Source organism: Microcaecilia unicolor, chromosome 7, assembly GCF_901765095.1.
Source record: "Microcaecilia unicolor chromosome 7, aMicUni1.1, whole genome shotgun sequence".
NCBI lineage: Eukaryota > Metazoa > Chordata > Amphibia > Gymnophiona > Siphonopidae > Microcaecilia > Microcaecilia unicolor.
In genome coordinates, this window is record NC_044037.1 from 47,867,204 (window position 1) to 47,894,733 (window position 27,530).

A 27,530-nucleotide genomic window follows, 5' to 3' on the forward strand; every position below is an offset into this window, starting at 1 on the left:
ATTATAGCACGTTAAGGGCCTGATTCTATATATGGCACTTAAAAAATCTGCGTGGAAAACATTTCCACCTACAGGCATTCTATAAGCAGCACCTAGATTTAGGCCCGGTATATAGAATACGCTCAGTCGATATCCTAGTGCCTAAAACTATGCGCAACCATTTACACCAATGAAAGCATGGCGTAAATCCCATCGTGTAGATTTACGTGCACTGGGCCATACCTTATCACTATGTGCGTAAATTTTGAAACACCCATAAAGTGCCCATTTCCCCGCCCCTAACCATGCTTTTTGCCTGCATACATTAAAATTTAGGCACAGCGCGTTACAGAATACGCTTAGGGAGTCGTGTGCATAAATTCTAATTATTGCCAAATAGTGCTCCTTATTGCTTGTTAAGTGCTGTTAACAACGCTGATTGGCTTGTTAAGACAATTAAATTATGCGCATTGTTACAGAATATGCTTGGATTTTGGTACAGAAAGCTAGGCGCGCTATAAAGAATCTGGGGGTAAGTCCATAACAATGCATTTTAGTAGAAGGAACTCTATATGATAGGACCCAAAGTGCTGAACTGGATAGGAAAATACTTGACTGACAGATGACAGAAGGTGGAGGTAAATGGAATCCGCTTGGAGGAAAGGAAGGTGAGTAGCGGAGTGCCATAGGGACCAGACTTATTCTATTTAATATATTTGTGAGCAACTTTGCTGAAGGGGTTAAAAGAAAAAAATCTGCCTTTTTGCAGATGACATGAAGATTACCAACAGAGTGGACACTCTGAAGGGAATAGTAAACATGAGATCTCCAAAAATTAGATGAATGGTCTAAGGTCTGGTAGCTAAAATTTAATGTGAAGAAATGCAGAGTGATGCACTTGGGATGCAGAATCCAAAGGAGCTGTACGAGATAGAAGGTAAGAGATTGATAAGCACATTTCATGAGAGGGTCCTTGGGGTGATAGTATCTGAGGATCTCAAGGTGACAAAACAATGTGACAAAGTAGTAGCCACAGCCAGAAGGATGCTAGGCTGCATAGAGAGAGGTATTAAGATTGGGTTATCCTACTGTTAAAAATGTTCAGCTTAAACATTTTCATGATAGTTCATTTAATTATCAATCTAGTAAAATTTGAAACTCAATTCCAGTTCAAATTCAGAGATTATCTAATTATTTGCAATTTTGAAAAGCTCCGAAGACCTACTTTTTTTCAGAAAATATTTTAACTCTACTTAATAAGTGTTAATTGTAATTCATTTAATTTTGTAACCTGCTTTGATTCCATGTAGATATAAGTGGGATATAAATGCTGGGAATAGAATAAAATAGAATAGTATAACCAGCAGAAGAAAGGAGGGGTTAATGCCTCTGTACAAGTCATTGCTGAGGCCCTATTTGGAATACTGTGCTCAGTTTTGGAGGCCATATCTTGCTAAGAACATAAAAAGACTTGAAGCGGTTCAGAGAAAAATTACCAAAATAGTGTGGGGTTTGCCCACAGGATGCATCAGAAAAGACTTTGAGGTCCTTTTACTAAGCCACGTAAGCATCTACGTGTGCCCAACGTGCACCAAAATGGAGTTACCACCCGACTACCATGTGGCTCTTTCAGTAATTTCACTTTTGGCATGCATCCAATATGCACATCTGAAAAATATTTTTTATTTTTGGATGCATGTAATGGACGCTCGCCAAGTGGCACTTGACACGCATAGGTCATTAACGCCTGGATTCCTTACCACTAGGTCAATGGCTGGCGGTAAGGTCTCAGACCCAAAATGGACACGCGGCAATTTTGATTTTGCCACACGTTCATTTTTGGCAAAAAAAAAAGTCCTTTTTCACAGGCATGCTGAAAAATGGATTGGTGCGTGCCCAAAACCCGTGCCTACACTACCGCAAGCCATTTTCCAGCGCTGTAATAAAAAGGATTTTAGAGATTGCTTTTCAACTCTATCTGCCTTGACCAACAAGTGCACTTGGGGTCTGTATTTGTGATTAGAAGTAATTCTATTTAAAAATGATTGTTTAACTTTGATTGTGTGAAAACAAGTTGGAATGTAGAAGATAAGACAGCTCTAATTAATTTGGTATGTGAAGAGGGGGATGGTGCTTGTTTTTGAGTTTAGACTGGCCACCTGGACTTGGAAACATGTGACCACATTCCCACAGTATGGCTTGTTTACCTATTCTCAAGCATTCTGTAATTTTCCTTGGCTCTGAAAATAAGCTTTAGCTTAATAAAAAGGGGGGCTTGTTGCAGCAGCAGAGCTCTGAGGCTCATCTGTGGGTGGATGCATCGTGCAGAAAAGACTGTTCCTGGTCATAAAGAGACTTCGAGCTTTTGCTGCAACAGGCCTCCTGGCTGATGAGATAAGGGCCTGAAATTCCTGACCAGTGATGTTGTATGTATAATATGTATATATCTGTCTTATAGCTTTCTTTTAGTTAGATGATTTCATCATTGTATATATCTTAATCATTGTAGATTTTAGCACCTCTAATAAAAGTCTCATTTACCTAATACGAATCCAAAAGAATCCACAGTAATTACTGAGTAGTCTGTGTTAGTGAAGCAGGCTGTAAATCCATAGCAGTATATGTGCGTCTTTGTAAAAGGACCTGAATATGTACTTATACTTTATTAGATTTGCTAGACTGCTCTAGCTGCCTGGGCAGAGAGAAATACATTCACACTAAGAAAAATATAATACATTCATGCAAAGAAAATTATAAAGCAAACACCCGAGAATAACGGTTGATTCACCTAACCAACAGACAACAACTTTCTGCTAATTCTGATCTCCAGAAGCTTGTCTGAAAAGCCGGGCTTTCAGGTTTAGTTTAAAGTTCTTAAGGTATAGTTCACCACAAAGAGAAAGAGGCAAAGAGTTCCAAATATGAGGAGATAGAAAAAAGAAGGCACGGTGTCTAGTTGTTTCTAGCTGGGCAAGTTTTGGACCTGGAAGGACGAGACGATGGTTGTTTAAATAAGCGGAGGACTCTTGCTGGTGAGCAGGAAATAGTAAGACGCGAGAGACAGTCTGCAGTACCCAATCTAAAAGCCTTGAAAGTCAACAGAACGATTTTTAAGTAATTCGAAATTCTACAGGAAGCCAGTGATGTTGTTTAAGTAGGGAGGATGTGTGATCAAAGTGACCAGCATGACAGAGTAATCTGATAGCAGTGTTCTGTAATGTTTGAAGTTTCTTGAGAGCTGAATAAGGTAGACCAGAACAATGTTGCAATAGTCAAGATGTGAAGTAAAGAACACAAGAATAAGTGAACGGAAATTGCCATGATTCAAAAGGTGACGAATAGTCAATAGTATCAATTAGTGAAAAAGCATAGCTTGGTTAAGTGTGAAATGTGTTGTGAAGAAGAGAGTGAAGAGTCAAGAATTACCTCCAAATAGTGAAAGTAGGAGACTGGAGTGACTGCTGTCCCAAAAAGAGGAATAGGTGCAGAGGGAGGATTCACTGAACTAGAGAACCAACAAGCCATAGCATTTAGGACTGGTTGCCAATTAGCAACGGAATCTAGGCAAGATTGAAAAGGAAAGATGGAAACAGAAGATGCATTGGTTGGATAAAGTAGTAGAATATCATCCACACAGAAGTAAAAAGATACCCCAAACGGTTGAATGTCAGGGGTCAGCGGAATTAAATAGAGGTTGAAGAGGTGAAAGGGTTTGACCTTGACGAACTCCACAGTGGAAATCCATCTTGATAGAGGTCGAGGTGAAGGTAACAATTTGGAAGGCGTGGTTAGATAGAAAAGAAATAAACCAAGATAGGACCTCACTCAAGATACCCAGCAAAGACGGATGAGAGATCAAGAGGGACTGGTTAACCAGGTCGAAGGCAGATAGATCCAGTGAGACTGCTAAAGCAAGTATGTTTATCAAAATCAGAATGAATTTCACTTAATAGAGCCGTCATAACGCTTCAGTGCTGTAATTAGTCCTAAAGCCAGATTGATGAGGATGTAAAGCGAGTGTCTTTTCAGCAAAATCTGAAAGCTGTAGGAACATTTATTTATTTGTTACATTTGTACCCCGCGCTTTCCCATTCATGGCAGGCTCAATGCGGCTTACATGGGGCAATGGAGGGTTAAGTGACTTGCCCAGAGTCACAAGGAGCTGCCTGTGCCTGAAGTGGGAATTGAACTCAGTTCCTCAGGACCAAAATCCACCACCCTAACCACTAGGCCACTCCTTCGAGAACTTTGGACATAAAGGTGAGACTGAATTTTGCTGTGACTAATATTTGGTTCCTCTTGAGCTTTTCTGGATGAACGTGAAAGATGTTCTACAACTGTGTGGTGATGCAGTATAGCACAGTCTCAATTCTCCAACCTTCACTAATCCGACCATACGGCATATCCAACAGACCCCCCTCCCGCCGGAGATATTATTGCGTTTTTCTATTAAAAATCTTTGTTTTAGAACAATTTTTGCAAATCGGGAACTTTATGCCGTTGTTTATTCATTGTTTTTCGAATTATCTGGATCTTCACTTATCCAACAATGGGTTGGATCCTTTTATGTACCTTATCTGTTCCTAATTTATATTAGCTCCCTCAAGGAGTTAGAGTTATTAATCAGAAGGGGGGCTTTGACTCTAATAACTCTCCGGATAATTGAGATATGACTGCATTTTTAGAGTCCTCACAAGATTTCATAACAAGAAGAGCAATTTTTTCTACAGAAGTTCAAAAGCTGTTAGTTTTAAAATCCTATTTTCCAAAGAAAAATATTTTATTTTCTGGTCAACCTATTACAATGTTTCCCGATGTCTCTAGGTCTATTTATTTAGGGGCCCTTTTACTAAAGGGTTGCTGTGCGGCCCAAAGTGGCTGCCGGCAGTAGTTCCACCCCCAGTGTTTCCGGTGCTGCTGGAATTTTTGAAAAATTAATACCGAAGGGGGTTACCTAGTGGTAATCGGCACTGCCTAATTACTGCCAGTTGGCACGGGAGCCCTTACCGCCACCTCAATGGGTGGCAATTAGTGCTCCCCCCAAAATTGCTGCACCATTTCTTTTTTACACCTTTTTACCCACATGCAGTAAAAGGGGCATTGTGCACGGCAAAAACTCGCACAGCTGCTAGATCAGGGCCGCTTTTACCGCAGCTTAGTAAAAGGGGCCCTTAAAAAGGAAGGCTTTCCCTCAGCTAACGCCTATGGGCTTCTTTTACAAAGCCACGCTACCGATTCTCGGTGCAGCAAATGAGAGAAAGCCCGTTCAATTCCTATGGGCTTCCTCTAATTTGCCATGTGGGAATTGCTAGTGCAGCTTTGTAAAAGATGCCCTAAGGTTTTAGCATTGGGAACATCCTATTTGCCAGTCATTTTAATGCTAAATAAATAAATATATATTTATTTTTTTTGTCATCTTTAACTTTTATCTTTAATATGTTTTACATTATGTTCATTTATAAATTTTAAGTGTATTGTTTATTCTTATTTTTTATTTAATCTGTTTGTCATTGTGTTCTGCAAAGGCAAAATATGTCTCAAAAAAAATAAAAATTACGTCTTTACTATATACCTTTTCAACATGAGATAAAGAAACAGGCAGTTGCTAAGAAGGAAAGCTTAGCGCCGATAAGAAAAAGCACTATGGTGACAGCCTATATTTGTTCCAAAATGGATCATGGGCAAAAAAGAATGGTAATGGTGCTTTTATTTCCATAATTTGCTTTTAGTTTGCATATTATGGGTACTAAAACTCAGAGTGCCAACAGAAACAGCAGTGTGCAAATGATAGGTTTGTGTACAGTGAGGGTAATTCTATAAATGGGTGTCTAATTTTAGGTGTCAAGAACACACCGTTTGGAACTTATTCTATACAGAAAAGTAGGCACCTACTTTTCTATATAGAGTACTAGCATAACAGGTCAAATATACACCTATATTTTAGATGCAAGCACTTACACCAGCCTTACAGGCCCTTTTACTAAGCCATGTAGGCGCTTACACACGCCCGACACGCATCAATTTGGAATTACTGCCTGGCTACTGCGTGGCCCGGGCGGTAATTTCAGTTTTTTACGTGCGTCCACTATCCAGCTTATAATCGAAAGAGAAAAACGCCTATATTTTGACCCAAATCGGGAGATGGGCGTTTTTCTTGCAAAGGTGCCCAAATTGGTATAATCGAAAGCTGATTTTGGGCGTTTCCAACTGCACTCCGTCGCGGAAACGAATAAAGTTGACGGGAGCGTGTTGGAGGCGGGACTGGGGCGTGGTTATCAGCCGAGGAGAGATGGGCGTCTTTAGCTGATAATCGAAAAAAAAGGTGTTTTTACCGCGATTTTGGGTCACTTTTTTTGGACCCTTTTTTTTCACGAACAAGTCCCAAAAAAGTGCCCCAACTGCCCAGATGACCACTGGAGGGAATCGAGGATGACCTCCCCGGACTCCCCCAATGGTCACTAACCCCCTCCCACCAAATAAACCTCACTTTAAAAGCTTTTTTTCCAGCCTCTATGCCAGCCTCAAATGCCGTACCCACCTCCATGACAGCAGAATATGTTCGATCCTCTCACAGCCTTTCCCTGGGTCAGATGTGGCTTTCGGGTGCACTACAGGGTCACATCAGCATTGCATTGTGGTGGGTGTAGGGTATTGGGCTCCATGATTTCATTAGCTTGTGTTACAGTCTCATGATGTTGGTAGTTGGTAGGCTCTTCTCCCATGGTGCTTTTCCCCTTGCCTACTGGGTCAGAGTGTGTCCAGTTTTGTTTCCGGTAGTCCATGAGGTAGTGGCCATTTTTGTAAGCCAGTTTTAGATCCCTTTCACATGTTAGCCATGTTCTTCCCTTGAATGTGGCTGAAAGAGGGCATTGTACAGCATTCTGCCAGCTCGGACCTACTGCTAATCTCACTACCAGGGAGACTCGTTGCCAGTGGGGCACAACCTCTGATCTGCAGTTAACTGTGAGTAAGAGTGCTTATTCCAATAAAGGACGTTTTCGGAGAGATTAGTCTTCAGGTGTAAACTGGTGTGCCAATGTTATACAGCAGTAACAAGTCCTAGAGGCCTGCGTTTATGCAGGTCCCTGGATCACTTTTAGTGGGTACCGCAGTGCACTTCAGCCAGGTGGACCCAGGCCCATCCCCCCCCCTACCTGTAACACTTGTGCTGGTAAATGGGAGGCCTCCAAAACCCACTGTACCCACATGTAGGTGCGCCCTTCACCCCTAAGAGCTATGGTAGTGTTGTACATTTGTGGGTAGTGGGTTTTGGGGGAGGGGGTTGGGAGCTCAGCACCCGTGGTAAGGGAGCTATGCATGTGGGAGCTTTTTCTGAAGTCCACCGCACTGACTTAGGGTGCCCAGTTGGTGTCCTGGCATATCAGGGGGGCCAGTGTACTACGAATTCTGGCCCCTCCCACGACCAAATGGCTTGGATTAGGACGTTTTTGAGCTGGGCATTTTTAGTTTCCATTATCGCTAAAAACGTCCATTTTTTTCGAAAATACGGTTCGGCCCGCCCCTTCACGGACCCGTTCTCGGAGATAAATGCCCATGGAGATAGGCGTTTCCGTTCGATTATGCCCCTCCATGTGCACCAGAAAATATTTTTATTTTCCGGCACGTGGGCGGTAATCGGCATTTGAACACATGTTGACCACTACCACCCGGTTAATGCGTAAGACCTTACCGCTAAGTGAATGGGTGGCGGTAAGGTCTCAGACCCAAAATGAACGCGTGACACTTTTCATTTTGCCGCACGTCCATTTTCAGCCCTCCCCCCCAAAAATGGCATTTTTTTTACAGGTGCGCTGAAAAATGGATCTGCGCGTGTCCAAAACACGTGCCTACACTAGCGCAGGCCACTTTTTAGCGCACCTTAGTAAAAGGACCCCTTAGACCTGGTGTTAATGCTAGAGCATCGATTGTGAAAGAATGCATATAGATCATAATATTGCATAATTGATAAGCATTATTATGTGCCCCACCCACACTGCCCAAACTCCACCCATGTGAACGCCCACCTGCAAAGTATGCACCACTGAATATTGGTGAGCACTTACAGAATGCCACATAGCCAGAAAATGGTCACTGATGTGTGTTCTTGCCACTTAAATCTAACTTTTACTAGGCCGCATTAGGCCTACCGCACGTTAATCCTGCACTAGAAAATATTTTTTATTATTTTCCAGCATGGAAGGTGTATCTGGGGGCATAGGCATGCCTGTGCTAATTGGGTAGTGCGGGAACATTACTGAGCGCTACCCGATTAGAACAGGAGTTAACGCAGGAGCCCTTACCGCTACCTAAACAGGTGGCAGTAAGGGCTCCCAGGGGTAATGTCCACACACTAATGGGGAAATTAGCATGTGACCATTAAAAAAAAAAAAAGAAAAGCTCACCACGGTCATAATCAGCCGCGACAGAAAGCAGCGCACAGCAAACCCATGCATTACTCGCAGCGTCAAACACTTTCTAGTGCGCCTTAGTAAAAGGACCCTTAAGTGTCGCTTTATAGAATTACCCCCAATGGGGTAATAAGGTCTTTTATAAATGTGTGTAAAAGTACGCATAGCAAAAAGAATACATGTACTTTGTCTTTGTAAAACTGTTAATCAAGGGAATACTTGTCTTGAAAACAAGTCTCCTCCAAGTGAAATTGCTCCCTCAAGGATTGGTCCAATGATAAAGAAGGACTTCTTGCTAAACTCTGAATACCTCTGGCTGTCATAGTTTCCATTAAAAATGAATTCTAGCTCCCTTTATGGTTTAGGGTTCTCTTCCCATGTGATCTTAACGTAATGCATTACTTTATTTTATCTTTTCAATGTATTCCCAATTGTTTATGTTTTGTTGCAGTTGTAATTAACTTTTGCTAATCAAGAAGATCCTTCTATATTTTTGAAAATTCAATAAAGTAAAAAAAAAATGCATGTACTTTCATGTGATGCAGGTGAAGGCGTGTTTGGGGGTGGAGTCTGGGCAGAGCGTAGGAGGATTCACAATTTATGCATGTTTGTTTATAAAATATGTGAATACATGTTTACTTTACATGTGAACATTTACACTGGCTTCTGAGCAGGTGTAAATGTCTGTGTCTTCTTTTTTAGCCACAAGTTCTGCAGGTTTGGTGGGCACCTTGTGCTTTTATAAAATAGGCTTGAAATAGGTACCTATTTTGCCTACACACTTAGGCCCCGATGCTCAAAACTCCAATGCGGTACAGAACAGCGCTGGGACACCGCAGCATTACAATTCCCTTGTGCTCATTGCTAATGGTATGTAAATATAGGCACGCTGTTAGCAAAGCTCATGTGCTCATGCCTAGTCTGGGGAGCAGAAGAGCCCTGCATGGTGTGAGGAGCCCCTGAGGGTCAGGGAAGAAGGGATTCGGGAGAGGAGCAAGATGGGTAGGTTTCATACGCGGGATTCCAATTACAAGTCCCAGGATCCTAGGGGCTGGGAAGCCACGCCCCCATGGAGGCATAAGTTTCCCAAGAGCCGGAGAAGGGAGTAGGACTACAGTTCCCAAGAACACCTGCAAAGCCCTGGGGGCAAGCAAAGGGAGCAGCAAGGGAACTACAAGTCCCAGGATCCTGAGGGAGAGAAGGGGGATTGGCTGAGGAGGAATAATCAGGCGGGAGAGGACCAGCTGGGGACCATAAAGGGAGAGGAGCCCATGGAATGGGAGGTGGAGAAAGAGGTCGGAGAGGAGATCCAAGCCCAAGATGACTGAGGAAGTGAGCTTATGGAGACTGCTGCTCTAGCTCAGGTACAAGGGAAGAAGTTGAAAGGCTTCATATCAAACCTTCTTCAAGGCTGCGGAAAGCTTGGAGGAAACGTTAAGCAGCTGTTCCCCTCAAGGGGAAGAGAGGTGCCATGCTGTAAAGCAGTGAATGATTTCCGCTGTGGCCAGAAGTCAGACCCGCCTGGAGAAAACAGGTAGTGATTTGAACTATGTCCAGAAGTCATGCCATGCTGGGGAGGCAGTGAGTAATTTAAACTGTGTCCAGAAGTCATGCCATGCTGGGGAAGCAGTGAGTGATTTCAACTGTGTCCAGAAGTGGTGCCATGCTGGGGAAACAGTGAGTGATTTAAAACTGTGTCCTGGAATCAGGCTATGCTGGGGAAGCAGTGAATGATTTAAACTGTATCCAGAAACTGTGGCCAGCAGGGGGGAGAAGGAACAAGGGGTGATATGTGCTGTAACCAAGGACTGTGTCTGGAAGAGGAAATGTCTTGGCCTTGCTGATGGAATAAAGCGGTTTTAAGCATATTTTTGGAGTCTGCTTCTGGGAGTGCTGTGTCCAGGGAAGGGCCCCTCCAGGGTCAGCCGAGTTCAAACCTGCAGGAAGGCCTGAAGGTGGTGGCCTGCTGACAATGAGTGCCGTTGATCCTTAAGTGTTGGAGGTGGGGGAAAGAATAGAGCTGCAGCCTGATGTTCTGAGCTGCTTTGCAAAAGTCATAAAATAGCGAGGCCAAGATCATCATAAAAAGTACAGGTGGAAGCACTGCAACATCCAAGCCAGATCACTAATCAGAAAGAAGATCCCCCCAGGCTCGGGTTTATTAGCAGTAGCAACAATTTCCTGAACGGGCCAAACATCCAATCCGAAAGGAGGCCCCCTCCCCCTCCCATCCAATCCTAGCGGTTGTCCATGTCCCTGTTTCTGTTGTAGTCTATTACAGAGGACTTGAATGGGGATGTCATAATAAGAGACCCTAACGCCCTAAGATTTACAGTAGAGTAAGGGCACCCTTGTTCAGCACGCTGTTGTCTGAGCATAAGAGAGAATAGGAAATGACCTCATCAGCATCCTTTTGACTACATTAGCATGCTCATTGTGCTGTTCTTTGGCGCACTCGTTTGTTCCCGCGCTGAAGCCTCTGAACATTCTGTGGTAGTAAATGCGGATGCTAATCCACGTTTACTTCTGAGCATTGGCTCCTTCAAGGCGTATTTTTAAAAGCATTTAGACTTACAAAGTTACACAGTAACTAAGTGCTTTGAAAATGAGCCCCATAGGCAACCTGTTATAAAATTACCCTCAATGGCTCTATCTTCAAATAGTTTTGCTGTTGCTCAACGTATGTGATGCAACCTAATTTATGGCACATGAAGCAGAAACAAGAAGACAAAAGGATTAAGTCTTTTTCCCCTTAGAGTGCTCTAAAACTTCAATCACTTGCCTGTTCATGGATAATGTTGGAAAGTTCCTTCACCATCTCTCTGAAGTTTGTCTTCAGGTCTTCATGGTATTCTGCTTGGTCCTCTTTAATAAGACGCTCATTCAGCTCAAGTGCAAGGCTACAAGCCTGTATGAACTTCCTGTTAAACAATGATAACAACTTTAAAAGAGGCTGCCGTGTTAGTCTGTTGCATCAAAATGACAGATGCAGATGGCAACTTTTAGCAATTTATTGAGGCATGACATTTTGAGGACCAGAGTCCACTTGGTCGGATGCAACATGCCATCCCTCCTTTCCCCATGCAGAAGCAGGAACAAATACAGAGTGAAGAGTCCTATCTTCTCCCTCCTTCTGCTGCCAAGAATCATGGACAGCACAGAACAGAAGAGGCCCTGAATTTCCTGTTTGTAGCATACCGCAAGACTAAGTCTAAGTCCGTGAGTAGGAAACTTAGGACCTCTGCAGGGGGCGGGGGGAGGATGGGACAGATGAGGAGCGGTGGAAGGGAAAAGAAGAAGTCAAATTTTGCATATTCAGGGATGCCCAAGCCCTGCCAGCTAAAGAGCTCCACATCCCGAACCTCCCCCGGTGTGAAGAAGTTGGCGGCATGCTTTCCAGTCACCGACGCCGGTACTCCTCGCTCATGCTCAGCTTAAGCATGCAACCTGAGTATGCGCGGAGTGTCGGCGTTGGCTGCTAGAAAGTATGCCGCTGACTTCTTCACACCAGAGGAGGTTCGGGCCGCAGAGTTTTTTGGTTGTTGGGGCTTGGGCACCCCGTCAGCCACTCGGGGTATTACAGTTGGGGGGGGGGGGACCGAGTCCAAAGTGGTGGGGCCGAGGGAGGCAGGGCCCAAAGAATCTTGCTCCCTGCCCACCTCCCCTCAGCGGTCCTGTTTTAACTCAATCATCCCTTTAAATAGAGTACAGACACACCGAGAAGCTCATGAAGGGGGGGGGGGGGGGGGGGGGGAGCAGGGCAGAAATAGAGTAGCACTGGCCCTGTGTTAAAGACCATATTTACCTGAATGAATAAAAAGATTCCCCATTCAAAAAAGTAAAAAATAAATGGCCTCCGATTGTGCTTATGGTGTCATTATTTTACATCTATGAATATGAAGTATATTATGCAATATAACATCACATCGCATTGACATTACCTGAACATGTCCTTTAGTTCATTCACTTTTTTACTGGGATATTTGCTGGACTGGCTGTCATCTAGAAAGGCTCTGGCATAAGCCAATGGGCCAGCATTTACCTGAAAGATAAAACAGCAAAATCTTTTTTTTTTTCATAAAATTAAGAAGCTACATGCAGTCACAAATGCAGAGCCTTTCAAAAGGGCCATCCTTTTTTGGGTCTATGTGACGCCAGAATCATGGATTCTACTGCAAAGCACTCAGGACTTGTGAAACTACAGTATTAAAAAGCTGCCTGGGTATGAAATTATGAAAGAGATACTGTTTTTTGTTTTCCTACTGTGTACGTGCAATGAGTTTGAATCCATGCAATCAGAGAGACTGCTTCCAGTGTTCAGGTATTTGCATACAGCACTGATAATGAAGACTAAGACTATTAATTGTCTACAGACACAAAGACTTTGCCTTATGCCACAGGCATTTTGCCAATTTTTCCTTCTACAGATTTCGCCCAAGACACTGTTGGGCATACCATCTCTGGCCTGCCAATTGAGGCAACACCCTAAGACTCACAGAGTCTTTGGGACATGAGACTTTCTCATCTACCTCTCCATATGCTATTGTGCCCTTATCTTTAGGACCACACATGCAGCTCACTGACCTGAGGACTGGGTTGGCTGGACCCAGCATAAGGAAATAAATCCTGCCCTACTCTTGAGTAGCTGTTGTTTGTTGGAGCCTGACCCTGCGTCAGTGTCTTGATTGCCATAAAAGGTTGTATGGCTGTTGGTTTTATTTTCCTTTTGGCTTGGGGTCTTGGAAATGTGAGCCAAGCTTTCTGAAACCTTGGTTTATTTATTTATTTAACATATTTGGTTTAGGTTTCATTAGGGAAAATATATTAGCTGTTGTAAGATTTACAACAAAATTACTGCTAAGAAATAATTTGACTGACTGTACATTTGTCCTTTAGATTGTAAGCTCCTTTGAGCAGGGACTGTCCTTCTATGTTAAATTGTACAGCGCTGCGTAACCCTAGTAGCGCTTTAGAAATGTCAAGTAGTAGTAGTAGTAGGGCCCTTTTACAAAGCTGCATTATACAGTTAACACTTTAGGGACTATCAATAAAACTCCTTATATGTAAGGATGCCCCTAGTGGTAGTCTTACAGATTACTACTAGGATGCAGAGGCACCATTTTGAAGGACGGCACTGACCCATGCGGCAGCGGAAGGAGACCGTTGCCACCCAGCTTAACTATACCACTATTGATGGACCCCTGGGTGAGTCCCTGAGTGCCAGGAGGGTTGGGGATGGGGGAGGGAGGGAAGGAAGCAAGGGCAGGGTTTGATTGTAGGGAGCAAAGCATGGACATCAGGGGATGGGGTTTGGTTGCTGGGGGGTGGAGGAGTTCCGGAGGCACCTAGGGATGTTGGGGTAGATCAGACATGGGGAGCGGGATGGGATGCTTAACAAATACGGAATGTCAGGGACATCAGGAATTGGAACGTGTAATAAGTGGGGGTTGCTGGGGACATTGGGGTTTAGGATGTTTAACGAGTAGGGGATGTCAAGAAGGAGTACCACTGTGGGACTGGCCTTTTTCCTTTATTTCTTTCCTCAGCCTCCTTCCACTTTACATGTGCTGCTTGAGAGATGGGAAGGACAGATAGGGTTGCAGTAGATGTGATAATAGCAGAAGAAGAGCAATGGTGGATGCAGAAGGGGATACAGTGCTCTGATGGGGAAAGAGGAGGGGGTGGAGGAATTGCCTGTGGAATAGAAAGGAGGAAAAAGAGGAACTATGTTTCACATGAAAGTGGGGTGTTAATGGGGTTCAGAAGGGATTCCAGAATCATTCAGCCCATGAGAGGTCCTGTCACTGCTAATGTGGCCCCCTCACCTCTGCTCTAAGGAAAGGACTCAACTAATCCCAATTTGAACTTTTATTTGTAACCTTCTATTTATCTTCTTGAATTTTCTCTCTTTTTGTTTCTTTTTGTGTAAGTGTTGATTTTTGTACTGGAATATAGCAAAAAAACGAAAAAACAAACAAAAAAAACCCTCTAAATATTTTGCCAAATCATTGAATCAGTGTAATTACACTTCTCTTAGTGATAACAAATATGTATTGTACATTCCTTTTCTAGGCTGCAGTAATTTATTTGCATGCTTATTCAGTTCTTTTAGAGTCATAACAATTTTTTTGTACCCATCCATAGTTTTCTTTTGTTCCTTTGAGCATCCTGCTCAATCAGAGCCAGCATCTGCTAACCCCATGGTACCATATGCCATCATTTACAGCTACCTGAGAGGAAAGGAAGGTTCTCAATTTTTGACCTTCTGTCTCCACCCATCTGGTTTGATCACTGCAGTGGCTGACTCAACAGCCAACGGGGATCATTTCCAAAACAAACAAAAAAAAAAATGTCCAAAAAAACGTTGTAAGGTGGCAGGACATTCTTTTCTCACAAACGTCCAGGTTGTGATTTTTGACACCTCAATTTTAGATGTTTTGCTCCAATTTCAAGGGAGCATATTGGGGCTGTGTTTTGGGCGGGACATGAGTGGCACCAAAAGATAGACATTTTTCTGCAATAATGGAACAAAATGAAAACGTCTAGAGCCAAAATCATGACTAAGGGGCCTTTCACCAAATGGTGGAAAAAGGTCATTTTCTTTAAAGGGCCAGTAAATGGTCACGCACTAACAAAGCAGAATGGTGCTTGGCCATTTGCATGAAGAGCCCTTACTGCCTCTGATTACCACTGGGCACACCCATGGCACTAGAAAATAAAAAAAACATTTCCCAGTGCCGAAACAGTGTGCTGGAAGCTGGAACTACCACTGGGCTCTTCAGAGAACCAGGTGAAGGGCCAATTTCCTTTGTGCAAACTTGGCGGTAACCCTACCGCTGGGTAGTAAAAGGGCCCCTAAGTAACCAAAAGGTGCCCTAATTGATCAAATGACCACTGGAGGGATTAAGGCATAATCCCCCTTACTCCACCAGTGGTCACTGACCCTCCAGCCCCCAAAGATGTGACGGTGACACTTTATTTTACTTTTTAAATTGTTAACCGCTTCGACCCAACCTTTGTTGCATTGGCGGTATACCAAATTTTAAATAAACTATAAACTACAAACCAGACTCTAAGACAACTTCAGATATGATGGTCATTCCTATTAGAGCAATAAGCAGGTCCTTGGAGTTGCCTAGTGGTTGGTGCAGCGGACTATAGAGAAAGGGACCCAGGCTCATATTCCACTCTAACTGGTACACTTGTGGTGCAATGTGTGAGCCCTCCAAAAACATTAAATAGGTGACACCTGCAGACATAAGGCCTATTGTAGCGGTATACAGTTAGGTACAGTAGGTTTTTGGTGGATTTTGAGGACTCACCATACAACATACAGGAGTAATGTTGAGATGTGTATCTGGGACCATTTAGGTGTCCACTGCTCTGCTAGGATGTCTGTGTGGTCAGTCTACTAGGAATGTCCCCCCCCCCCCCCCCCCCCAATACATCCCAATGGCTTGTTTTTGTGCGTTTTTCCCTAGGACATTTTTTTCAAAAATGGACAAAAAGATAGATGCACTGAGCACAAAAACATCTAGAAGACGGCCATTTTCGAAACAAAAAGTTGTAAATTTTTCTGGTCTGAAAATGGCCATGTTCGCTACTGGATTTTTGGACATTTTTCGCAAAACTTCCAAAATCAGATTTAGACGTCATATCAAAAATGCCCCATCCACAGCTTTATCTAAAATATGACTGTGAAGCTCCTTTACTAGGCCAAAAGATTTAATCATGTTACACCACTACTCAAAGAAGATCACTGGCTTCCTACCTTGGAAAGAATCAAATTTAAATGTCTCATACTCGGCTTCTGTGTCCTGTCTACTGCTTCCCTTCTTTCTGCACACCACCATGATCCGTAAGGTCTTCACAGGGCAAATTTTTCCATTTAAGATCAGGTTGGAACTAACTAGGTTCTCTGTCTTTATTTACCTAGATCACGCTTCTTTGGAGCACCTTAATTCTTGACCTCAGAATTGAAAGTTGCTATTGCAAATTTAAAACCAGGCTGTAGTTCTGTATTCAGCAGTACACTGTGACCTCTTCCCTATCATCTCCTTTTCTGCTTGATTTTAACTACCCAACAATCAAATCATATCTCTACCCAAATCTTAAAGATTTTATCAGTGTTCTCCCATTAGCAAATTTCCAGATATCTCAAAGAACATTTTTCATAAATATTAAAAAGACTAGTAAATAAGTAAGTGGAGAAAAAAGACCTTGGTAAAAAATTTCACAACCACTAGCACAACAGCTAAATGGCTGGAAGTTTATTATCACAGCCTGGGGAAAAAAACTCCACTTATCCAAGCAGAAGATCTCTATACTGTGACAAAACAGACATTCCACTATTCCTACTCCACTTAATAAATATAGGGGTAGATACTCAAAAGTTGAAGTTAAATACCGTGTGTGTTTATAGCAGTGGTTGAACATAGTAACATAGTAGATGACGGCAGAAAAAGACCTGCACGGTCCATCCAGACTGCCCAACAAGATAACTCATATTTGCTGCTTTTTGTGTATACCCTACTTTGATTTGTACCTGTGCTCTTCAGGGCACAGACTGTGTAAGTCTGCCCCGCACTATCCCCGCCTCCCAACCACCAGCCCCACCTCCCAACCACCGGCTCTGGCACAGGCACAGACCGTATAAGTCTGCCCAGCACTATTCTCACCTCCCCAGCCCTGCCTCCCAACCCCGGCTCTGGCACAGACCGTCCAAGTCTGCCCAGCCCTATCCCCGCCTCCCAACCACCAGCCCCGCAAAACAGCGACCGATGCTCAAAAGAAATCACTTCAAATGAGATGCACGGAAATTCTGGAAGCGGCTCGGTAGGGAAAGCGCCTAGCACGTGCGCAGAACAGTCTCTAGGTAAGCGTCCATGTTTAATGCTTGCCCGCTTACAGGACTCCTCTCTTCTACTGACTCTCCTCTCACCCGGGTGTACTAGAGCTCACACTGTGGCTCCCTCGTGCGGCTGATCACCTCTATGCAGCTTAGCTGCTCTGGGCTTGTACTTGCTTTCCCTCAGGCTGCCCCCGATTGATTTTGCCAGTGCGCTTGGGAATCTTTTTTTTTCTGCTACTTCGGGGCTAAACTCTGCCTCTTCACTGATGTCGCTCTTGACATAGGCTGACCCCATAGAGGTTTTCCACAGCCGATTGACTATTTGCTTTTGCTTCTCTGCCCCTTGTGGGAGAGATTTCTCACATTATAGTGGCTTTCCCCAACCGATTGCCTATTTCATTCCTCCTCCCTTGTCGGAGGGATTTCTGACATTACAGGAGTTTTCCCCAGCCAATTGGGGAAAGCTTCTATGATGTCAGAAATTCCTCTCAGAAGGGGCGGAGAAACATAAGCAAACAGCCAATCAGGTGGGGAAAGCCCCTATGATGTCAGCTTATGTCAAGAGTGACATCAGCAAATAGGTGGAGTCAGGGCTGCTGAGAGACTGAGCCGGGCCCAGGGCAAGGCTGCCCCCAGTCCCCCCCCCAAGGATCGCTGCCACCTCGCCCCCGCCTCTCCCCAATCGCTACTGCTGTTGCCTCCTTCTCCTGCTCCCAGGCCACCAGTGCCACAGTCCCCAGTCTCCACCTACCTACCCTCAGCTCCCTTCTGTCTGCCATCCGACCACCTTCATTTAAAAAGAAAAAAAAATCTCGAAATCGGCAGCACAGCGCCTTCTGTGTGAAAGCGGCAGATCGCCTCGGGTGGATCTTCCCTCACTGTGTCCCTCCCTTGCGGAAATAGGAAATTACATCAGATGAGGGCGGGACACAGTGAGGGAAGGCCCACCCAAGGCGACCTGATGCTTTCACATAGAAGGTGCTGCGCTGTTGATTTCAAGCTTTTTTTTTTTTTTTAATTAAGGTGGTCAGATGGCAGACAGAAGTGAGCTGAGGGTAGGTAGGTGCAGACTGGGGACTATGGCGCTGGTGGCCTGGGAGCAGGAGAGGGCGAGAGACCCCAGCGTCAGGCCCTCCTTGGAGTCCTGGGCCCGAGGAATTTTGTCCCCCCTCTCGGCGGCCCTGGGTGGACTTTAGCCCCAAAGTGGCAGAAAAAATAAAGATTCCCAAGAAGATGGGCAAAATCAATTGGGGGGGGGGGGTGTGCGCTCTTGTTTTGGTAATGAAGATACTGGTCCTCGGCAAATCCAGGCGTGAGAGCTTCCCCAGTTCAGGGTTTGAAAACCTTCAGGAGCTGTTTTCTGATCTCCAACACTGTTGATCAGCTGTTTTGCTCATCCCTCTATTCCAATGCTACACATGTGCAGATACTATTAAGAAATGAAAGTAGACTGTTCCTCCAAGAAGTCACCCTCATGGAACGACAGCTCCAGACCTGCCGGAAAATTTTACATGCTAAAGGTAGGTATTCCTTTCTGTGCATCACATGAAAACATCTGTGCTTTGTGAATTGGGCCCATAAAGTCTATTCAGAAACTTCAAAGTCATATGAAGTGATATAAGAAACTTATCTTTCAATGGATTCTCATAGAGCACACATTAAGTTCCATTCAAATTAACATTTTCTGTTCTGTGATTATAAACTTCCAACCCAGCTGTGTGACTGTGGTTGTGAAAGTTTTACTGAGGTCTTTTTTCTTCACTTATTTACTAGTCTTTCCAAAATTTATGAAAAATGTTCATTGAGATACATCTGGAAATTTGCTGATGGAAGAACACTCATGAAATCTGATTTGGGTGGAGATTTATTCTATTCATGTTCTCCATTGTTCATTGTTCTCCATTGTATTTTCTACCCTCATGTTATCTATTACTTTTCTAGTCTTTGTTGTGTTTTCATAGTTTGACAGTTCTTATGACTTGCTGTAAGTCACTTTGATGTCAGTCCCTGAGCTGTCTTCATTTTAAGATAAGTTCTATTTTTTTGAGCTAAGTTTGTTTGGACATGAGGTTTGTTTGCCATTTTTGGGATTGTTTAGGATTCTGAGTACATTGTGGAGGCATTTCATAAAACTGGAGTCCTGGGATGTTACAGCTCAGCAGCGATTTGTAGCATTGGTGGCACTTTAAGTGCTGTTTACTGGGGTCTCTTTTATATTTCAATATATGCATATATCCCAGTGTTTCCCAAGTCCAGTCCTGGAGTACCCCTTGTCAGTCAGGTTTTTAGGACATTCACAATGAATATGTACATAAGTACATAAGTATTGCCACACTGGGACAGACCAAAGGTCCATCAAGCCCAGCATCCTGTTTCCAACAGTGGACAATCCAGGTCACAAATACCTGGCAAGATACTCAAAAAGTTTAATACATGTTATGCTGCTTATCCCAGAAATAGCAGTGGATTTTCCTCAAGTGAATTTAATAATGGTCTATGGACTTTTCTTTTAGAAAGCCATCCAAACCTTTTTTAAATCCCTTTTAAATCCCACTAAGCTAACCGCCTTTACCAGATTCTCTGGCAATTAATTCCAGAATTTAATTACACGTTGAGTGAAGAAAACTTTTCTCAGATTCATTTTAAATGTACTACTTTGCAGCTTTATTGCATGCCCCCTAGTCCTAGTATTTTTGGAAGGAGTAAACAAATGATTCACGTCTACCCGTTCCATTCCACTCGTTATTTTATAGACCTCTATCATATCTCCCCTCAGCCGCCTTTTCTTCAAGCTGAAGAGCCCTAGCCGCTTCAGCCTTTCCTTATAGGGAAGTCGTTCCATCCCCTTTATTATTTTCGTTGCCCTTCTCTGTACCTTTTTTAATTCCACTATATCTTTTTTGAGATGTGGCAACCAAAATTGAACACAATATTTGAGGTACGGTTGCATTTTGGAGTGATACAAAGGCATTATAACATTCTCATTTTTGTTTCTTTCCTTTCCTAATAATACCTCACGTTCTATTTGCTTTCTTTTTTTTTCCACTTTAAATTTTTTATTATAATAATAGTTTTGTAACAGTCAACTTTCACAAAGAACACAACTTGCTCACTCTAGCCCGCACAGGGGCCAACAATTACTGAACTAAGACATCTTGTACAAGCTTATCAGCTACATAAACTTCTCTACAGTATGTGTTTTTATAATAGTCCTACAGACAACTTCCACACCCCAAGTAAACTGTGCGCCAATATTAGGCACCATCCCCTCTCCCAGCCCCCCAACCACTTCCAGCCCCTTCACAATATGAGAATGCCCCTTGGTTCTTTGGGACACGCTCCCTCTCCCCCTCCCTTTATCCACCCCCTCCAAGCCCACCTGCCTCCTCTAAGTCTCCACCATCCTAAATGCGTGTTAATCGCTGTTGGAATTGAGCCCACCCACCTTTATGTCGCAGAAACCCCTCCCTGCAGTATGCCGTAAGGCACTTCATTTGTATTAACTGAACCAATTTGCACTTCCAATCACCTATGTCAGGGGGTCTACTTTCTTCCAATGCTGTGCTATGAGGCACCTGGCTGCTGCCAGCCCCCATCGCAACCATTTGCTCTCCTCCCAAGAATCCCTCTCGTTATGTAAACCCAAGAGACATACCAAAGGACTGCACACCAAAGATGACTCAATCAGAATTACCAATGCTTTCATAACAGCCTGCCAAAAGGGTACCACTCTGGGGCAGGTCTACCATATATGTAAAAATGAGCCCAGTTGTGATTTACACCTCCAGCATAAGCCCGATGTACTAGATACATCCGATGCAGTCTATCTGGTGAGGACTTTGTATGCATTTTCCTGCACCAAAACACACACCAAGGCTTTTTGAACCTCCCCACAAATAACTTCCCACTCCTGATCAGAAAAGCGGCACTTTAGATCTTCTTCCCAAGTCCCCTGAAAACTAAATGGCCTGGGATCACATCCCCTAAGAAATGTATAAATCATTGATATTGGTCGGGGCACCCTCCTCAACAAAAGCCACAGGTTTTCCAGACCTTCCATCTCTTGAGGGGTCTCCCCCCTCCAACCCAGTGTCCCCACAAAGTGCTGAATCTGTAAATAGGAAAAAATATCTCCCCCGGGCAGGCCATACATGGAGCACAGCGTATCAAAACTCTTCATCCTACTCCCCTGCAGCACAGCTCAGAAATTCAATATACCTACTTGTTCCCACTGCACAAATATGGCATTTTCTCTCCCAGCCCCAAATTTTGGCTCCCATCGCAAAGGCGCAAGTGTAGATACCCTATCAATCTGGCCCCATTTCCTCTGCACTTCTCCCCACAGTTCCACCAGATGCCTCACAAACGGATTTTGTACTCCAGCCAAAATCACTCCCACTCCTTCAGTAGTCCACAAGTAGGAACTCGTTGGCCTATGAGGGCTATACGACTGCTCCACCTGACTAGCTGGCTTTGATTTCCCCCTCTCCAAGTCTATAATCATCCGCAGTTGGGCAGCAAAATAATACCACTCAATATTGGGCACCGCTCTACCCCCCCTCTCAGAAGCCCCCCCACAACACACATCCTGCCAAACGGGGATGTCTGCCCTCCCAAATAAACTGTGCCAGAAAACCCTGCAGTCATTTAAGTGTCCGCCTCGGAACCGCCACTGGCAGTGACTGAAACAGAAATAACAATCTAGGCAGCACATTTATCTTCACTGCCATGCCCCCCCACCCCACCCCAGGAAAGCCACAACCCCTTCCATCAGGATAACTCCACCTGAATTTGGTCCACGATCCTCCCATAATTTAAACTATACACCCTTCCCAGATCCCTGGGAATCTGAATCTCCAATTATCGAATGTGATTCTTGGCCCATTTGAAATCAAACAGTGCTCTCAATCTACTTTCCTCCATATGGGTTAGAGACATCCCCAATAGCTCACTTTTATCCATATTAACCTTTAGACCAGCATATCTTTCAAATTCCCTAAGGATCTCCAACACTGTAGGTAGCGTCTGCTCCGTATCCACCACATAAAGTAGCACATCATCCGCAAACAGCGCAATACGATGTTCCATTCCCCCAAACCTAATACCCCGAAGATCTGGATGTTGACGTATCATTTCTGCTAATGGCTCTATGTACAGTGCAAATAGAAGGGGCGACAAGGGATATCCCTGCCTAGTCCCTCTACTAATTGGAAAAAAAGATGTATATCCCCCATTAAGGCATGCCTTCAGATCTGCATATAAGGCTGCCAGCCAGGTACCAAAATTATCTCCAAGGCCCATGCGATTTATCACTGCTCGCAAAACCCCCAACTGACCAGGTCAAAGGCCTTTTCTGTGTCTATGGCTGTACTAGACCGGGATCTTTGTGCCTCCCATATTAAATGAAGAATACGCCCAGTGTGGTTTTTCTAGCATAAAAGGTGGCGGTACTCAAATGCTAGGCCACCCTTCAGGGATTGGGTGATCACATAGGGACCCAACACACAATAGCCAGGCTCCTGCAACCAGTCACAGAATCTATGACAAGGCAGAATTGGTGTGTAGGGCCTGAGCTCTTTCATTAAAACTTGGGGATCATGGGTCAATTTTAGCAGACAATGAAAAAGGTGCCGGTACTCAGTACCCCCTCAAAAAAAGCCCTGTGTACGCCTTATGTTATCCCCTACCTGCCTCTTTGGGATAAATCCAGATTGATCTATATGAATCAGTTTCGGCAGTACCCTAGCCAATCTGTTAGCCAGGATCTTAGTCACTATCTTTGCGTTCACATTCAGAAGTGAAATAGGTCTATATGAACCACAAACAGTGGGGTCTTTCCATAGGCGTAGACTGGGGGGGGCGAGGGGGGGCAATGCCCCCCCAAACGACGCGAGGCGCCGCCGCGGCATTAGTTAAAAAAAAAAAAAACACATGCAGGCACGCGCTCCTCTCCATCCGCTTGGCTTCCCTGCCCTCTCTATCTGCGTCCCGCCTTCCTCTGACGTCATTTCCTTTCGGGCGGGACGCAGACAGAGAGGGCAGAGAAGCCAAGTGGACGGAGAGGAGCGTGTCCGTCTACCTCTCTCTCTTCCTCCCTCCCTCCGGCGCAGGCAGCAGTCTTTTCCAGCGTTCCTGGCAGCGGTAGCGTTGTACACTCTGCCTTTGGCTCTGCCCCGAAGCCTTCTCTTCAAGTTCCTGTTCCCGCATAGGTGGGAACAGGAACTTGAAGAGAAAGCTTCCGGGGCAGACCGAAGGCAGCGTGTACATCACTACCGTTGCCAGGAACGCTGGAAAAGACTGCTGCCTGCGCCGGAGGGAGGGAGGAAGAGAGGGGGTAAACGGAGTCACCATCTTGGACCTCGCGGGGGGGGGGGGGGAGCAGAGGGAAGATGGATGGGACAGAGGGATGGTGAGCAGAGGGAAGGAGCAAGAGATGGATGGGACTGGGAGGGGTGGGGGAGCAGAGGGAAGGAGCAAGAGATGGATGGGACTGGGAGGGGTGGGGAGCAGAGGGAAGGAGCAGGAGATGGATGGAACTGGGAGGGGTGGGGAGCAGAGGGAAGGAGCAAGAGATGGATGGGACTGCGAGGGGTGGGGAGCAGAGGGAAGGAGCAGGAGATGGATGGGACTGGGAGGGGTGGGGAGCAGAGGGATGGACCAGGAGATGGATGGGATTGGGAGAGGTCAGGCACAGCAGAGGGAAGGAGCAGAAAATGGATGGGACGGAGGGATGGTGAGCAGAGGGAAGGAACAGAAGATGGATGGGACTGGGAGGGGTGGAGAGCAGAGTGAAGGAGCAAGAGATGGATGGGACTGGGAGGGTGGGGAGCAGAGGGAAGCCTACTGGAAAGAAGACACTGCATAAAACAGAAGACACTGGGATCAAAGCGAATAGAAAAACTAAATGATCAGACAACAAAGGTAAATAAAAGTATTTTATTCATAATTTATTAATTGAAATGTGTCAGCTTTTTGAAATGTGCATCTGTGATATTTTGCCTGTAAATTTCATTTCCTTCCTCCATATTAGCATATTCATTTGCATATGTATATATGCAAATGATATGCTAATATGCTCCGCCCATTCTTTGCCCCCCAAATGAAACAGTCAAACTACGCCTATGGGTCTTTCCCAGGTTTAGGTGGGACCGTTACCCCAGCCTCAGACATGGATACCGGGAGCCCATTGCCCTCCCAAACGTCATTACCCACTCGCACCAATAAATCTCCCAGCTCCTCCACAAAACACTTGTAAAACCTCACTGAGTATCCATCTAATCCTGGGGCCTTACCATTAGGAAGCCTTTTTATCACCCCCTGTACCTCTCCTAGTCTAATAGGTTCCCCAAGCTGAGCCCTTTCAGACTCATCCAATCGTTGTAATGGAACCTGATCCAAATAATGAGCTATATCTGCAGCCAATGCACCCTCAGAGGCACTATATAAGTCTTGGTAATATTGCACAAAGCATTTTCCAATATCTGAATCAGCATAATGCCAACCTCCCCCACCATCTTTCAACTTTTGGATAAAGAAGCGCCCTCTTCTCGCCCATAAATAACGGGCCAACATTGCACTTGATTTATTGGCAAACTCAAAATATTGCTGCTTTAGCTTAGTTCTCACGAAATCAACGTCTGCCATCTGCAATTGTGCTATTTCCCCTCTCACTTGTTTAAGGCCTTCCCATATCTGTGGTGTAGGGTTTCGTTTGTGCAGCTTTTCTAAGTGCAATAACCTCATAAGCAAAATTAGCGAGTGTTGTCCTTTTTCCCTTTTCTTGCGTGATCCCCACTTAATCAAGGCCCCCCCCTCACCACTACCTTCAACGCATCCCATAATACCCCGTCAGTTACTTCCCCATTATTATTAAAGCGACGGAACTCTTGAATATTAAGCTTAATATCTTCCTTCACTTTCTCATCGCCTAGCAGTGACTCATTAAGTCTCCAGACTCCTTGTCGCCTGCAGTGACTCAACCCAGTTTAATTCACATTGGCGCATGATCAGAAACACAAATTGTCTCTATCTCAGCCGCCTCCACCATATGCCATCCATTGCGATGCACCCACAACCCACCTATACGGGAATAGGTCTGCGCTGCATGCGAGTAAAAGGTGTAATTCCGCTGCACCCCATGTAGCAACCTCCAACAATCCACCACTTCCAACCCCTTTATAAATTGCAACAATGCCTTCCGCCCAGGACCACTCTGCTGCTCTCCTCCTGACGAATGGTCTAACCTTGCATCCGGGGCAAGATTAAAATCCCCCCCTACCACTACCTGCCCTCCCACAAATCCCAGAATCTCTTCTTTTAATGTTTGAAAGAATTTCTTCTGCCCCACATTTGGTGCATAAATATTGATCAATGTCAGCTCCTTGCCCTGCAACCACCCTATAAGGGCTACACAGCGCCCACTAGTATCTCAAAACACCTTTTTAATCACAATCCCACAATTTTGTCTTATCAAAATGGCCACTCCCTCCATCCTCTTTAGTCCTTCTCCCTGATGTACCACCACTTCCTGAAAAGGCCTACGACGCAGCATGTGAGTATCTCTTGGTCTTAAGTGTGTTTCTTGTAAAAGCGCTACATCCCACTCCAGCCTGCTCAACTCCTTAAATACTCTACTGCACTTCCCCTGATTATTGAGCCCGTTCACATTCCATGTACCCACCAGTAAGGCCTCTCCTCTCCCCCCCAGGCCAATCCCCGTCCCTCCCCCTGCTCCAAACCCACTCTACCCTGCTTTAACATATCCACGGTCCCTCCCCCATCTTCCTCAACCTTCCCCCTCTGTTTAGCCGATCTCTCTATCAGTAGATCAGCCATCCCACGAGGAATAAATGCACTCTCCCAGGCTTTGGCCTCACAACAGTCCATCTCCTGCCCTCCAGTCACCCCACACTCCTCCACATCTGCTACATTCGGTGCTGGGGCCGATTCTGTTCAATATATTTGTGAGTGACCTTGCCGAAGGGTTAGAAGGTAAAGTTTGCCTATTTGCGGATGATACTAAGATCTGTAACAGAGTGGACACCCCGGAGGGAGTGGAAAACATGAAAAAGGATTTGAAGAAGCTAGAACAATGGTCTAAGGTCTGGCAATTAAAATTCAATGCGAAGAAATGCAAAGTGATGCACTTAGGGAATAGAAATCCACGGGAGACGTATGTGTTAGGTGGCGAGAGTCTGATAGGTTCAGACGGGGAGAGGGACCTTGGGGTGATAGTATCTGAGGATTTGAAGGTGACGAAACAGTGTGACAAGGCGGTGGCTGTGTCTAGAAGGTTGTTGGGCTGTATAGAGAGAGGTGTGACCAGCAGAAGAAAGGGGGTGTTGATGCCTCTGTATAAGTCGTTGGTGAGGCCCCATCTAGAGTATTGTGTTCAGTTTTGGAGGCCGTATCTTGCTAAGGATGTAAAAAGAATCGAAGCGGTGCAAAGAAAAGCTACGAGAATGGTATGGGATTTGCGTAACAAGACGTATGAGGAGAGACTTGCTGACCTGAACATGTATACCCTGGAGGAAAGGAGAAACAGGGGTGATATGATACAGACGTTCAAATATTTGAAAGGTATTAATCCGCAAACGAACCTTTTCCGGAGATACGAAAACGGTAGAACGAGAGGACATGAAATGAGATTGAAGGGGGGCAGTCTCAAGAAAAATGTCAGGAAGTATTTCTTCACGGAGAGAGTGGTGGATGCTTGGAATGCCCTCCCGCGGGAGGTGGTGGAGAGGAAAACGGTAACGGAATTCAAACATGCGTGGGATAAACATAAAGGAATCCTGTTCAGAAGGAAAGGATCCTCAGGAGCTTAACCGAGATTGGATAGCAGAGCCGGTAGTGGGAGGCGGGGCTGGAGGTTGGGAGGCGGGGATAGTGCGGGGCAGACTTATACGGTCTGAGTCAGTGGTGGGAGGCGGGACTGGAGGTTGGGAGGCAGGGATAGCGCTGGGCAGACTTATACGGTCTGTGCCAGAGCCGGTGGTGGGAGGCGGGGATAGTGCTGGGCAGACTTATACGGTCTATGCCACAGCCGGTGGTTGGGAGGCGGGGCTAGTGCTGGGCAGACTTATACGGTCTGTGCCCTGCAGAGCACAGGTACAAATCAAAGTAGGGTATACACAAAAGTAGCACACATGAGTTGTCTTGTTGGGCAGACTGGATGGACCTTGCAGGTCTTTTTCTGCCGTCATCTACTATGTTACTATGTTACATTCACTTAACCGTTACCCTCCCGTCTAGCATCCCTCCACCCTCCTACCTCCAGACCCACACAATTA

The 27,530-nt window shown here is 45.0% G+C and overlaps 1 protein-coding gene across 1 annotated transcript in view; it reads right to left on the bottom strand.

Moving 5' to 3' along the window:
- The window catches only part of DOCK11 (dedicator of cytokinesis 11), a 292,220-nt gene that overhangs the window by 5,750 nt on the left and 258,940 nt on the right, over window positions 1–27,530 (bottom strand). The window contains 2 exon segments of the mRNA XM_030208788.1: window positions 11,170–11,308; window positions 12,329–12,429. Of these exon segments, the coding sequence (XP_030064648.1) occupies window positions 11,170–11,308; window positions 12,329–12,429 (240 nt within the window).